Below are 14,175 nucleotides of genomic sequence, written 5' to 3' on the forward strand. Positions count from 1 at the left end.
TGCCTGTGAAGCAATACACAACCATGCAATGTGACACGTTAATACAATACCACAAATAATTGTGTCCTACAGCTGGACTAAAAGGTGATGGTGAATGATAGTCCAGTAAAAACAGGGATAGGTCTATACCACTGCAAACTCAATATTAAATGCATGAACATGCAAAAAACTGGTGCATATGAATGCAATACTAAATAAACTCACCATATGCCTACTAGTGCCACAAAATATAACAGAGGATGTGTACCATCAATAAGGTACAATATATATATAAAAATCTCAATAAGTGCAATAAATATAAATACATAAAACAGAAAAATAAGTGACCAATAATCTGTGCAAATATTGTGCAAGCCACACACAAATTGGATCAAACTAAAACGTCTGATCTGTGCTCCAAAGTCCAATATAGTGTGGATAATACCACTTAATCCAATTCAAAACGACACTCGTGCTAATGTAAGTGACTGTGGGTAACTGCTGGCAAATAAAATTCAAACCGACGGCTAGATTAGCCTCTCACCTCAAATATCCACTTATCTATATACATATATGTAAGTGATGTTTCCGATTTTGGCTTCTAAATATATGGCCCTGTTATGTATGTGTTTCCGTGGCAAGATAAGAGATAGCCGGTTAGTGTAGAGCAGGGGTCCTCAAACTTTTTAAACAGGGGGCCAGTTCACTGTCCCTCAGACCGTTGGAGGGCCGGACTATAGTTTTAAAAAAAAAAAAAAACTATGAACAAATGCGGACACAGTACAGGAGATGACCAGAGACTGCGGACATACAACGGCAGTGGGAATACTGGGCCGACCGCTTCATAAGACGCACAGACATTTCCCCCCCAAGTGTGTCTTATGGAGCGAAATAGTGCCCCATCATTGGTGGCAGTGGAAGGATTAGTGCCCCATCATTGGTGTCAGTCGGAGGAATCGTGCCACATCATTGGTGTCAGTGGGAAGAATCGTGCCCCATCATTAGTGTCAGTGGGAGGAATAGTGCCCCATCATTGGTGAGTGGGAGGAATAGTGCCCCATCATTTGTGTCAGTGGGATGAATCGTGCCCCATCATTCATGTCAGTGGGAGGAATAGTGCCCCATCATTAGTGTCAGTGGGAAGAAACGTGCCCCATCATTGTTGTCAGTGGGAGGACTAGTACCCCATCATTGGTGTCAGTTCGAGGAATAGTGCCCCATCATTAGTGTCAGTGGGGGGAGGAATAGTGCCCCATTATTGGTGTCAGTGGGGGGAGGAATAGTGCCCCATCGTTGGTGTCAGTGTGGAGGGGGTGGGGAATAGTGCCCCGTCATTGGTGTCAGTGGGGGAAGGGGATAGTGTCCCAACATTGGTGTCAGTGGGAGGAATAGTGTCCCATCATTGGTGTCAGTGGGGGGAGGAATAGTGCCCCATCATTTGTGTCAGTGGGAGGAATAATGCCCCATCATTAGTATCAGTGACACCAATGATGGGGCACTATTCCTCCCACTGACAACAATGACATGTAACTTGCTGACCCCTGCTCCAGCCTAGGTGCTACTGCAGCCAGCATACCTGGTTGCAGCAACACCATCAGCATGGCACACTTACCTGTCAGCTGTCCTTCACTCCGGCCTCTCTCTCACTCGATGTTCACGGGGCCGTTCGGCTCCGCCTCCTCGCAGGTGATTGGCCGCCTGTGTGCCTTTCCTGAGCTACAGTTCTGGCACCGAATCACCGTTGAGGAGGCGGAGCCGAGTGGCAGGAGTGAGGGAGTGGCCAGAGTGAATGAAGGAGCAGCGCTTCCTGGACTGGATCGTCGTGGGACTGGGACCGGAGCCAGGTAAGGTACAGCAGCCCCCTGCCCGCCCCTGTACTTAGTGTCCCTTCCTGTCCCGCCCCTGCCGGCGGGCCGGATAAATGGCCTCGGCGGGCCGCATATGGCCCGCGGGCCGTAGTTTGAGGACCCCTGGTGTAGAGGCTCCCTGTGGTCTTCATTAATATGGCCACAGGAGACGAGGGTGTTACCATCGGAGAGCGGAGGATCCACCTTTGGTGGAGCATTTCACATTACACCTTGTATTTAAGGGAGGTCCGTTACTATGAGTGCTAGCCCTGAGGAAGTCACATGATATTTAAGGTTTAAGGCTGTTTTATGCTGAAGATCTATGTGAGTGCACATTTTATTATATTTTGTTCGATCTTTTTGAATAAACATATTACACTATGGGAAGCTGTGTTTTTTGTTTTCTAAATGAGATATTGGAACTTACCCCCACCTTATCTGGAGAGGAGCCACTACCTGAGTGCCAACCCTCTGAAAGGGAGATCTGTTTGCGGTGAGAGTAGACCAGTGGAGAGGCTGCATGCTTGAATTATCTGAGGGTGTGATCCCACATTAACGCTTTGACCCGTACGGGTCGAAGTTTTGAGGAGAGAGGCTAATCTAGCCGTTGGTTGGATTTTCTTTGCCAGCAGTTACCCACAGTCACTTACATCAGCACAAGTGTCATTTTGAATTGGATTAAGTGGTATTATCCACACTGTATTGGACTTTGGAGCACAGATCAGACGTTTTAGTTTGTGCAAATAATGTGCAAACCACGCACAAATTGGATCAGATTATTGGTCACTTATTTTTCTGTTTTATGTATTTATATTTATTGCACTTATTGAGATTTTTATATATATTATGTACCTTAATGGTGGTACACATCCTCTGTTATATTTTGTGGCACCAGTAAGCATTTGGTGAGTTTATTTAGTATTGTATTCATATGCACCAGTTTTTTTTCATGTTCATGCATTTAATATTGAGTTTGCAGTGATATAGACCTATCACTGTTTTTACTGGACTATCATTCACCCTCACCTTTTTAGTCCAGCTGTAGGACACAAGTATTTGTGATATTGTAATAACGTGTCACATTGCATGGTTGTATATTGCTTCACAGGCATTTTACTTATTTTTCATTGTGGCACTTTTAGAGAGTATTTTATTTTATTTTGTTTCACTATTGTGTTTTATTTCACACAGTCTGTCACTAGTTTTTATTCACATGTGTGTATGTTTTGTATTTTTATGCATGTATAATATGTGAGTAGTGCTACATTTTTATATTTATTTTAATCAACAGATCATGGGTATATGATTTAATGTTAGCAGCGTCTCCTAGTAGGTCATCAAATTTACGATTATTAGCGCAGGAGGTTCACACCACCACTTCCTCTGCATGACTTCCCTACTTTCTCTCCTTTTGAAGTACCCGCCATCATCCTCGGTGACTTTACCATTCCAGTCAATGTTAACACTTCTCAACTCCTCAACCTATCCTCCTCTTTTAACCTAACACAATGGACACAAACTGCCACTCACTCCAATGCCAACCTTGTATTCTCCCACCTTTGCACTCCCTGCAACCCCTCTAACACCCCTTTTCTTCTCTCCAATCCCAATCTTCTCAATTTCACACTCTCTCTGTCACCTGCACCCAAGCCTCCAACCTCAACACAGTTACCTGTAGAAACCTTCACCACCTCAACCCTTCCCTTCTTTATTCTACTACTGACTGCATTTATGACAAAACCCCTGTCCTGTCCAGATTTGGCAACTTCAGATCTGTCTACAGCAACTTACTGTCATCCTCCCAGGACACACTTGCTTATCATTCTACACATGGAACCAGGCATTGCCTGCTACAACCCTGGAAAACAGATGACACCAGAAGTCTCAAGAGACGCATCTGCGCTCTTGAGCAAGCATGTCATAAAACTATATCCCTGCAAGACTTCTCCTTCTTAAATCTCAAATACAACTCTTGCTTCCACACTACTAAACAAACCTACTACACACTCTCATTAGAATCCCCTCATCCAATCCTCGACAACTCTTTTCTATCCTTAATGCCTTACTTGACTCCCCCTACTCCCTCCATGCACCATCTTACTGCCCAAGAGATTGCCATTCATTTACAAAACAAGAGCGGCACAATTCGTGGTGAGATATCCCATGTCCAGCATTCTCCTCCAAACAACATACCAGGTCCAACACCACACTCAAAACTTTCCTACTTCGACCATGTTACCACTGAGGAAGTTCACCACCTGTCCCCCTGGACCCTGGTTTCTCACAACAACAACCCCCTTCTCCCTAACCCACATCTTCAACCTTTGACTCTCTGCCCAAACATGCACTGGTTACCCCCATACTTAAAAAACCCCTCACTGGACCCCACCTGTTTGAATAACTTTACATCCATCTCCCTGCTCCCGTTTGCCCCCAAGCTTCTTGAATGTCTTAACAACTTTCAGCAACAACAAGCTTTTTGATCCCCTACAGTCTGGCCTCCGTCCACAACATTCCACTGAATCTGCCCTACTAAAACTTACTAACAACCTACTAGCTACTAAAACCAACAGCCATTACTCCATACTCATACTCTAAGACCTTTCCACTGTCTTTGACACAGTTGACCACCTAGTCCTCCTCAATAAATTCCATTACTTTGGCCTCCATGACTCTGCTTTCTCTCGGTTCTCCTCTTACTTATCTCAGCGCACTTTCAGCAGCACATACAACACCATCTCCTCCACTGCTCTTCCTCTTTCTGTTGGGCTATCCTTGGGTGTCTCCTATTCTCTTTCTGCACCTCTTCCATGGGTCAGTTGATAACCTACTATGCCTTCCAACACCACCCCTGCACCAACAACACCCAGATCTATCTCTTTTCTCCCTGGCTCACTCCCTTGATCTTTTCATGTATCACAAATTTACTGTGCGACATATCAGTATGGATGTCGCACCACTTTCTCAAACTCATTTTTTCTTAAACTGAGCTTGTAATATTTCCTCCTCTCTGATTCTCCCCCCCCCCCCCCCACCGCCATAGAATAGAGATCAACAGGACAACCATTGGTCCCTCCGCACATGCCAGGGTGCTAGGTGTAATCCTAGACTCTGACCTCTCCTTTGGGCCCCACATCCAATAACTGGCTAAATATTGCCATCTTAACCTTCCTAACATTTCCAGAATACTCCCTTTCCTGACAATCAACACCCCAAAAAGCTATAGATAATAAGAAAAGAGCTTTTATTAAATATAAAAATGAAGAAACGCTATAATAGTTTAAACATTACAAAGAATATAACAATATGCAAAAAGGAAATAAAGGCCTCAAAAATTGAAAACGAATGACAGATTGCAAAAGATAGCAGTACCACCCCCCAAAAATTCTTCAAATATATTAATAGTAAAAAGGTCTGGCCCGAGTATGTAGGCCCTTTACAAAATATTCTAGAGTGGGTGACTGGGGACAAAGAGAAGGAAATTTATTAAATACCTTCTTCAGCTTTGTGTATACAAAGGAGTGTGTGGGAGCTCTTGTCCATAATAAGCATGGTATTGACACAGCTCTAGATGATCCACATTGGCTCACAATTGATATGATCCAAAAATATTTAGACAGAATAAAGGTGAATAAAGCACCTGGACCGGATGGCATACACCCACGGGTCCTTAAAGAATCGAGCGTGGTCATTTCTAAGCCATTGTTTCTAATTTTTAGGGACTCTTTAATGACTGGCATAGTACTACTGGATTGGCATAAGGCCAATGTGGTGCCAATATTTAAAAATTGGTCAAAATCTTTACCAAATAATTATAGACCTGTTAGTTTAGCTTCTATAGTTGAGAATATAGAGTTGGAGAGTTTATTAAAAGACCATATAGATAGATGAGTTCTTGCTGGAAAAAATTATTTTAAGCAACAGACAGCATGAATTCATGAAAGACAGAAGTTGTCAAACAAATCTCTTTTTATGAGGAGGTGAGCAAAACCTTGGACAGAGGGGTGGCGGTGGACATGGTATACTTGGATTTTGCAAAAGCGTTTGACACAGTTCCCCACACACGGCTAATGTGTAAGGTAAAGTCTACGGGACTGGAAAAATCAGTATGTAAATGGATAGAAAACTGGCTAAAAGATCGTATTCAAAGAGTAATGGTTAATGATTCATACTCTGAATGGTCTAGGGTTGTCATTGGTGTACCCCAAGGTTCAGTGTTGGGACCCTTACTTTTTAATATATTTATAAACTATATAGGGTCTTGGATTATAAATACCATTTCAGTCTTTGCAGATGACACCAAGCTGTGCAGTGGAATAACGTCCTTACAGGATGTCTTCAATTTACAAGCTGACCTCAATGCACGGTTTCATTGGGCAACTATGTGACAAATGAGGTTTAATGTTGATAAATGTAAGGTTATGCACTTGGGGGCTAAGAATATGCATGCATCATACGTGCTAGGGGGAGTTCAACTGGGGGAATCAATGTTGGAGAAAGATCTGGGAGTTCTGGTAGATCACAAGCTTAATAATGGCATGCAATGCCAAGCTGCGGTTTCTAAATCGAGCAAAACCCTCTCTTGTATTAAAAGAGGTATAGACTCCAGAGAGAGAGATATAATTTTACCCCTGTATAAATCATTAGTAAAATCTAATCTGGAATATGCAGTTCAGTTTTGGGCACCAATTCACAAAAAGAACGTTGGAGAACTGTAGAAAGTGCAGAAAAGGACAACCAAACTGATACGAGGCATGGAGGAGCTCAGCTATGAGGAAAGATTAGAGGAACTGAATTTATTCTCTCTTGAGAAGAGGAGATTAAGGGGGGAGATATGATCAACATGTATAAATACATCAGTGGTTCATATAGTGAACATAATGTAGAGCTATTCACCCTGAGGTCATCACAGAGGACAAGGGGGCACTCTTTAAGTCTGGAGGTAAAGAACTTTACTCTCCAAACACGGAAAGGTTTCTTCACAGTGAGAGCTGTGAAAATGTGGAATAGATTCCCCCAACAGTTGGTTATGGCCAGCTCAGTGGATTGCTTTAAAAAAGGCATGTATTCTTTCTTAGGTACACATAATATAACTGGATACTAACATTTATAGGTGAAGTTGATCCAGGGAATATCCGATTGCCTCTCAGGAGATCAGGAAGGAATTTTTTCCCCTGCAGGAGCAAATTGGATCATGCTTTGCTGGGTTTTTTTTGCCTTCCTCTGGATCAACTGTGGGTATAGGATTATAATTTTTTTTTTTTTATGTTTAAACTGGATGGACTTTTGTCTTTTTTCAGCCAGACTAACTATGTAACTATGTAATTAAGGCCCTTTTGCACTTGTGGTTGGGGGTTAGTTAAAACACATGGTTGAACCATGTTTTTACCAGCCCCCAACTATGCTCCCCCTTAAGCCGCAAAGGCAGTGGACAGGGGTGTACATGTACTGCAGTGTAGAAAACTGTTCCCCCTGTCATACTTGACGGGCAATCCCCCCCCCCCCAAACATGGCCCATTCACCTGAATGGGCACCACAAATGCCCAGTAACCGTGGTGGTAAGGGTTTTTAAGGGGTGGTGTGGAGGCAACATACTGTACCACCTCCTCTCTGCCTGTCAAAGGCTCTCTGAATAGCGATCCTCCATGCGTCACTTTTCAGAGTGCTCCAATAGTGCAAAGAAGACCTTCCAGTATAGTAGTCGGGTCACCTGGCTGGGTGTTTCTGACATCCAGAAGCCTGGAATCTACTTAAGAGATCTTCATTTGTATATGCTTTATTTATCTCTACTGACTATTATCTTGTGTGTATTTGCAAATTGTTTAGGCTGTTTTAAAACATGTTCTTTTAAACAATGCTGACTATTAGTGTTTTAGTTTCCAGGTTTAGAAAAAAATGTAAAAGGAGAAGAATCTAATGAATTTACAAATGAACTTGGTAAGTAGAAAAATACATTTCTGCTTGTTATGCTGCAATTGTTTTGTTCTGTGAACATAAGCATTATTTTTACCAAATGAGAAACCATCCAAATGCCTTATAATAATTACTTAAAGGAAAAGTGTGGGATTAAAAAACAAAAAACAAACATTCATAGTCACCTAGGTGGCGGCTTCATTGATCTGATGCTGCAGCTGTACCTTGCCAGCTCCAATACCGAGAACTGAGTGATTACATTACAGATAATCGCTTAATTCTCAGTCTTCACTGAACAGTAAGTGGTGACTGTCAATCACCAGTCTCTGCTTTGCCTCTCTAGCACTCACTGGGATGCCAGACTGTGGAGGGGTGGGAGCGGCTGGCTCAGGCTCTCAGCAGTGTGCTGAGAGACTGAGCCAGCTGCCAGTCAGGCATCTGGCTGGAACCTGACAAAGTTTAGATTGTTGCAGAGCCTGGACCAGCTCTGTGATGCCACCCAACAGCGGGCTTTGGCCCGCTGTCAGCTGAATCTGGGTTCAGGTAAGTATTAAGGGGGCTGGGGGGAGAGCTGCACAATGAAGGGTTTTTACCTTCATGCATAAAATGCATGAAGGTAAAAAAAAACTTTCAGCCCTTACAACTCTTTTAAGTGGTGTCAGGAAATAGATCATCTGCTAGTCACACTGTGGTTCCAGATCTGAAGGGTGTTGTACCAGTGTTTATCAGCGGGTGCTTCCCAGCTTCCAGCAGATTCCAGCAATTAGTCTTCACTTGATGCAGGTTGCTGGGAGGGTATTTTAGTCCCTCCTCTAGTATTCCCTAAGATCACAGTATTTTGCCTGTGTGCCCCATGTACACTGCTTCTTGTGACCTATACTTCTGTTCCTGTTCTCGCCTGCTTGAATCTACTTCTCTGTACCTTCTCATCATTTTGGCTAATTTCTTGCTTCTCAACCTGATCCTGCTCTGCCCTATTTATCTCGCCAGCTCTACATAGTTAGTTTAGGAAGGTTTGCTTAGTTGCATTTGCTTCCACTGTTCAGCAGTGTTGCCAACCGGCAATTACTTTTATTTTACTGACAAAACATGGAAAATTTACTGACAACCTGAAATATGACAGAAACTCCTATTATAAGCTAAGACTATGATAGTTAAAGGTTAAATTCACCTTTTAGGAAAAAATAATAATAAAAAATGTACAAATTTTTGCAGGAAAAAATTGTGCAATTATTTTCTCCAACAGGAGCTTGCAAAGTATTGTACCCACGATCAGTAAATCAGTGGGTTGCTGGTGCATTGTCAAGCTCCTGTAGGCTCTTTCTCCAGCCTTCCTCCCATACCTCCATATGAGCTAGAAAGCTGGAGAAAGTGTCAATGGACTATGAGGGTGCTGATCACAGGGTGAGGGATGGGGTGTTTAGCAACACGTTACACCCTAAATACAGGTATAACATGTAACACATTCACAAAGGTGAGCGTAGCTTTAAAACAGTACTAAAAATATATAAACATTAAATATATTGACAATGCTTGTAACAATCTGTCTGGCTTTACAGTTAAAAAGTCAAACAGCATGACAAAATGTGAGTAGGCTTATGAAAGATATGGAGCACCTTGGGACAAAACAGAAGAATATGTGCGCTGTGGAGAACAAAGGATATGGCCAGTGGGATGATCCTAACCACTTCATGTCCGGACACTTTTACCCACTTCCTGTCCAGGCCAGCTTTGAGCACTGTCACACTTTGAATGACAATTGTGCGGTCATGCAACACTATACCCATATGAATTTTTTTGTATTTTTTTGAGACAGATAAAACTTTATTTTGGTGGTATTTATTCACCACTGGGATTTTTATTTTTTTTGCTATATAAATGAAAGTCCAAAAATTTTGAAAAAAAAGTTTTTATTATAACATTTTGCAAATAAATAATCTTTCTTCATAAATCTTGGCCAAAATGTATTCAATTATCTTTTTAGTAAAAAAAAAAATAACCCAAGTTAGTTTATAACCAAAAATAAATTTTTTTTTCAAAAATGTATTTTACATTTTTATTTTATTTTCTTATATTACTTGTTTTTGTTTTTTTTTTAACATACTGTCACCCTAGCAGTACAGTGTCACCCTAGTGATACTGTACTACTTGTGGGGGGTGATGAAGATTTTTTTTTTTTTACACTGATTGCTTTTACACCCATAAAGGCTGTAAAAGCAATCATTTCTATTTCATTCTGGCTGCATTCTTGCAGCCATTGAGAAATACTGTGTGAGTTGTGATTGGTCACAGCTTGTCACATGGTACAAGGCTGTTGTGAATAACCTTGTACCATGTGATCTCTGTGATCATTCATAGATTTTACGAGTAGTAAGCAATGATGTCAAAAGTGACATCTTGCTTACTACTATTCATGTGACAACTGATTGGCCAATCAGTGATCACATGATCGGGACCTCACACAGAGTTCCCGTACAGTTATTGGTTTTTCCAGAGAGCGCGCACAGGCTAAAATGGCGGGCGTCGTTTATGAACGGCAACCCACTCCTGCACTGCTCCCTTCCGGCCGTTTATATACATGGGCCAGACGGGAAGTGGTTAAAGGGGGTGATTGAACATGATCTGTGTCTGCTGTATGCACTGGAAAATCTGGATGAACCCTTTGCACATTGTGTTATATCTTTTCTAGAAAACTTTGCAATAGAAAACAGGGATTTTTTATTCACGCATATTGCAATACATGTTTAAGCTGGCCAACTGCGTTAAAGTAATCCTCCTATGGCCAGACCTACTATGCTCTACAAATGCAAATGCTACTGTGGCCATGGGGCAAACAGACAAAGTGGGGAAGAGCTACTAGGTCCAGGTCTGAAGAGGAGAGAAAGTACAGAAAATGAGGTCAGAGAGGAGGAAGAAAGTAAAGGGAAGAGAGAATATTAGGAGCTAGTATTTTTAATCTAAGTGGGATTGAATTATTCGAAGCAGAATTAAAGGTATTACATTTAGACTTAAAATAAATTTCCAATACTAGCATTGATACATTCAAAACCTATATTGATTTAAATACATTTGTTAGAAAGTTGAATGTGAAAAAATACTTTGTGCTGAATAAAAATGTTCAAAAAAGGAAAGCAACAAAGGAAGATATGCACAGTAGTTCAAAAAATGCTTCAGTTTTAATCCTAAATTAAAGGGGAAAGATTTTTAGAAGTATTTAAAATCATGTTTGAGAATGACATTAGAGGAATTGATATTAAATCATACAAAATGATTTTTATAAAGAAAGGTATTAGAGAAATGGAGAATAAAAAGAATATAGTGGTCCAAGTAGCTGATGGGGGGATTGTTCTCTTGAGTAAGCAAGATTATCAGGAAGAGATGGATAGATTACTATCAGTGCCTAATACATATAAAGATTTGTCTGGGAATCCTACATATAAACGTAACAAAGTCTGAAAACGTTATTTACAAAAGGTAAAAAAAAAGTGGGATTCTTAATGAAAAAGAAGCAAGATATCTAATTCTGAAAGGTCCAAGAATCCCAACCATTTAATATCTACCGAAAAACCATAAAGATAAAAACTGCCCTCTTGGTAGACCAGTTGTGAGTGAGAGCAATTCTTTATTTGCAAGAGTACGTTAATAATATAGATTTTTCCTGTAGGATTTGGTAATGAAAAATGCAGCTTTCCTAAAAGACCTCCTGTTCCATTAACATTCACACAGTTGAATCAGCCTTCAAAACTTTTGAGGTGGTACATGGTTCTGTCCCACCTGGCATATCTTCACTTGTCCTCTCTTGGTACCCATTTCCAGCGTTGTTACACCTTGGGAGACATTTTCCACACTTGGTGGACATGCCCTGTGCTCTCTTGGTTTAAGAGAAAAGTCCTTAAACTACTACAATCACTGCTAACCTACCCTTTTCTCAGTTATCCATGGTATATCCTGTTATAACTGACACCCCTGGGCTTCACTAGGCCTCAGCTTAAACTGGCTACATATGTATTATTGGCAGAAAAGCAAACAATAGCAAGAGCCTGGAAACAACAGTTTGTACCCTTTTACAGAAGCTCATCACTGTTTAGACTTCTTCACCAATGAACAGCTCTCCAGTATCCTAGACATGCTAGAGAAACGTATAAAATTTGGACCCCCTGGATCCAATATGCTCATCCTTCTATACTTACAGTCAGCTATGCATCGCTATAGGCATCAAGACCCTGGGGTTCTGGCTACGGTGCTCCTCCCCATCTCCTCTCTTTTCTTCCCCTCTTTACACCTTTCCCCTTCCTATCCACTTTCCCTTTCCTGCAAGGAAGGCCTCTGCTTACAGTATATACTTCTCTTTTCTCTATGTAGTGAACCTAATATGTTTGCATTGAACTCATAAGCACCTATTACCTAGGTATTGGCACTCAGTTCTTCTTGTGTTTTTTATTTGCATGGTTAATTCGTTATGATACCATTACCGTGTCTTTTGGTATACTTACCGTTCTGTCCTCTCCTACACGACGTATGATTGGTACTGATATGTAAGTCGCTGATACTCCACTTTTAGTAGTAAATAGATAGGTGATCAAAAACTATGGGTATTGACCAAAGCTGATGGTACCCGCATCCTAATGTAAATCTACAAAATATGAAAAGAAATCGATAGGGGCAACAGGATTTTCTTGGTACCAGCAAGGACACAACAAGAACAATTATTGGTTAAAATCCACAACATTTTTATTACAAAAGAGTATCAATATTTAAAAAACAATGACCATAGTTAAAAATTCCCTCTTTGTAGGCTGTGCTACAATCAACACCCTTGGTGCTATCTCACACCAGAAACTGTTACTCTATGATAAAGGTGAGGTTGCAATCAGCCAACCTCGACATGTTTCGAGGTTTTCCGCTTCTTCAGGAGTACAATGAGGGAAAGTTAGTTCTATAACAAAACAAAATTATACAAAACAATACCAAGCGATACAAAATATGTCCAAAGTCAAAAAGCATATCATAACAGTACAAAGGTAATTATGAAACAATTCCAATATATGGTAGCTGGTTTGGCACTTACCGCAAAACAAAACAGACAGAGTCATAGGCTTGAACCCAAGTTGGGTGCAAGCTAATCCCCCCCTGGGGCGAACGGTGGCACAAATCTAAAGACCATAGCTGCCTGTTTTATTTTTATCACATACATACAGGCAAACACCATGAATATTCATCCAGGCTATGCTATAGGTAATACCCCAAAAAATTTAATAAATACATATACAGTATAAGGCATACCAGGTACATATTAAAGGATAAGTTTACCTTTGGAACATGTTAGATGTTACACCCGCTTTTAGGGTGGAACATGTAACATGTACCCCATAGCCATGCCAGCCGCCCCCCTCCCTCTGACAGATGGTATGGGGAGAAATTTCCCCATACTATCTGTCAGATTTGAAAACAGCGAAGGCGTGCGGGTCTCCGCCCACATGGCTGTTTTACTCATTCATAGAATTCAGTGAATGAGTGCCTACAAGTCTTGGCAGCTGTCAGCTTGTAATTTTCACTGAACTACCACAACGCTGTAGAGTGCCGTGGTACTTCATTGAAGCTTCTTGTCAGAATATCTGCTTGACCTTGACCTTACATCCCGTACGGCGAGCAGATATTCGGACAGGTCTGCAGGAGACCTGCATGGCATCAGCGATCTACCGATCGCTGGTGCAATGCTTTACAGGCTCCTTTGTACAAAAATAACAAATGCACATTTTTTTTTTTACCTGCAAAAAAATGTGCATTTATTATTTTTGTCCAAAAAGTGAACTTATCCTTTTACACCACATTTGAACAAAGGGCTGATGGAACAGAAGCTGAACATTACTGTCAGGAGCCGCCACTGCGGCGTACGGCTCGGCGCAGGCGCAGTGTGCCGGCTTGCACTGGTGTGCGGGCACTAGGTCCTTGCCGGCCGCGGCAGAGACGGAACTTGCGCATGCGCACTCGGGGCTGCGGGTGCGTGCCTGGCACCAATGACAGCGCAGGGCTCGGAATTTAAATCCGCTCTGCGCTAACACTGGTAGCCGTTTGGTCATTCCTGTGTTCCTGCTCCTGTAGTTATTGGTATTTGATTGTTGCTGACCCGGATTGTTCCTGACCGTGCTGTAGTCTCCTGCCCTGACCCCTGGCTTGCCTGACCTCTCTCTTGGATGCCCCTAATTTGCTCTGACCTCTTGTTGCTGACCCGGCGTGTGACCCGACCATTCTCTTCCTGCTGCCTTGTACTGCGCTGCCCCCACGGTTACCGACTTGGCCTGTCTGACCCCGCTTCTGCTCATCCATCCTGCTCGGGCCCATCCGCCTCTTCACATCAGGCTCTCAGTGTGCACATACTTCTGGTGGATCCCTCTACCACGGGTAGGTGTACTCAGGGGCCGTGACCTGGTCTCAG

At 42.0% G+C, this 14,175-nt stretch overlaps 1 protein-coding gene across 3 annotated transcripts in view; it reads left to right on the forward strand.

The window, feature by feature from the left end:
- INPP1 (inositol polyphosphate-1-phosphatase) overlaps nt 1-14,175 on the forward strand; it is a 166,029-nt gene that overhangs the window by 96,649 nt on the left and 55,205 nt on the right. For all 3 annotated transcript variants that reach the window (XM_089690220.1, XM_089690221.1, XM_089690219.1), the window contains one exon: nt 7,703-7,763. In XM_089690220.1, the coding sequence (XP_089546346.1) occupies nt 7,703-7,763 (61 nt within the window). The remainder of the gene's footprint in view (nt 1-7,702; nt 7,764-14,175) is intronic.

This window comes from Staurois parvus, unplaced genomic scaffold (genome assembly GCF_062004578.1).
Source record: "Staurois parvus isolate SC_StPar_1 unplaced genomic scaffold, SC_StPar_1.0 ptg000522l, whole genome shotgun sequence".
NCBI lineage: Eukaryota > Metazoa > Chordata > Amphibia > Anura > Ranidae > Staurois > Staurois parvus.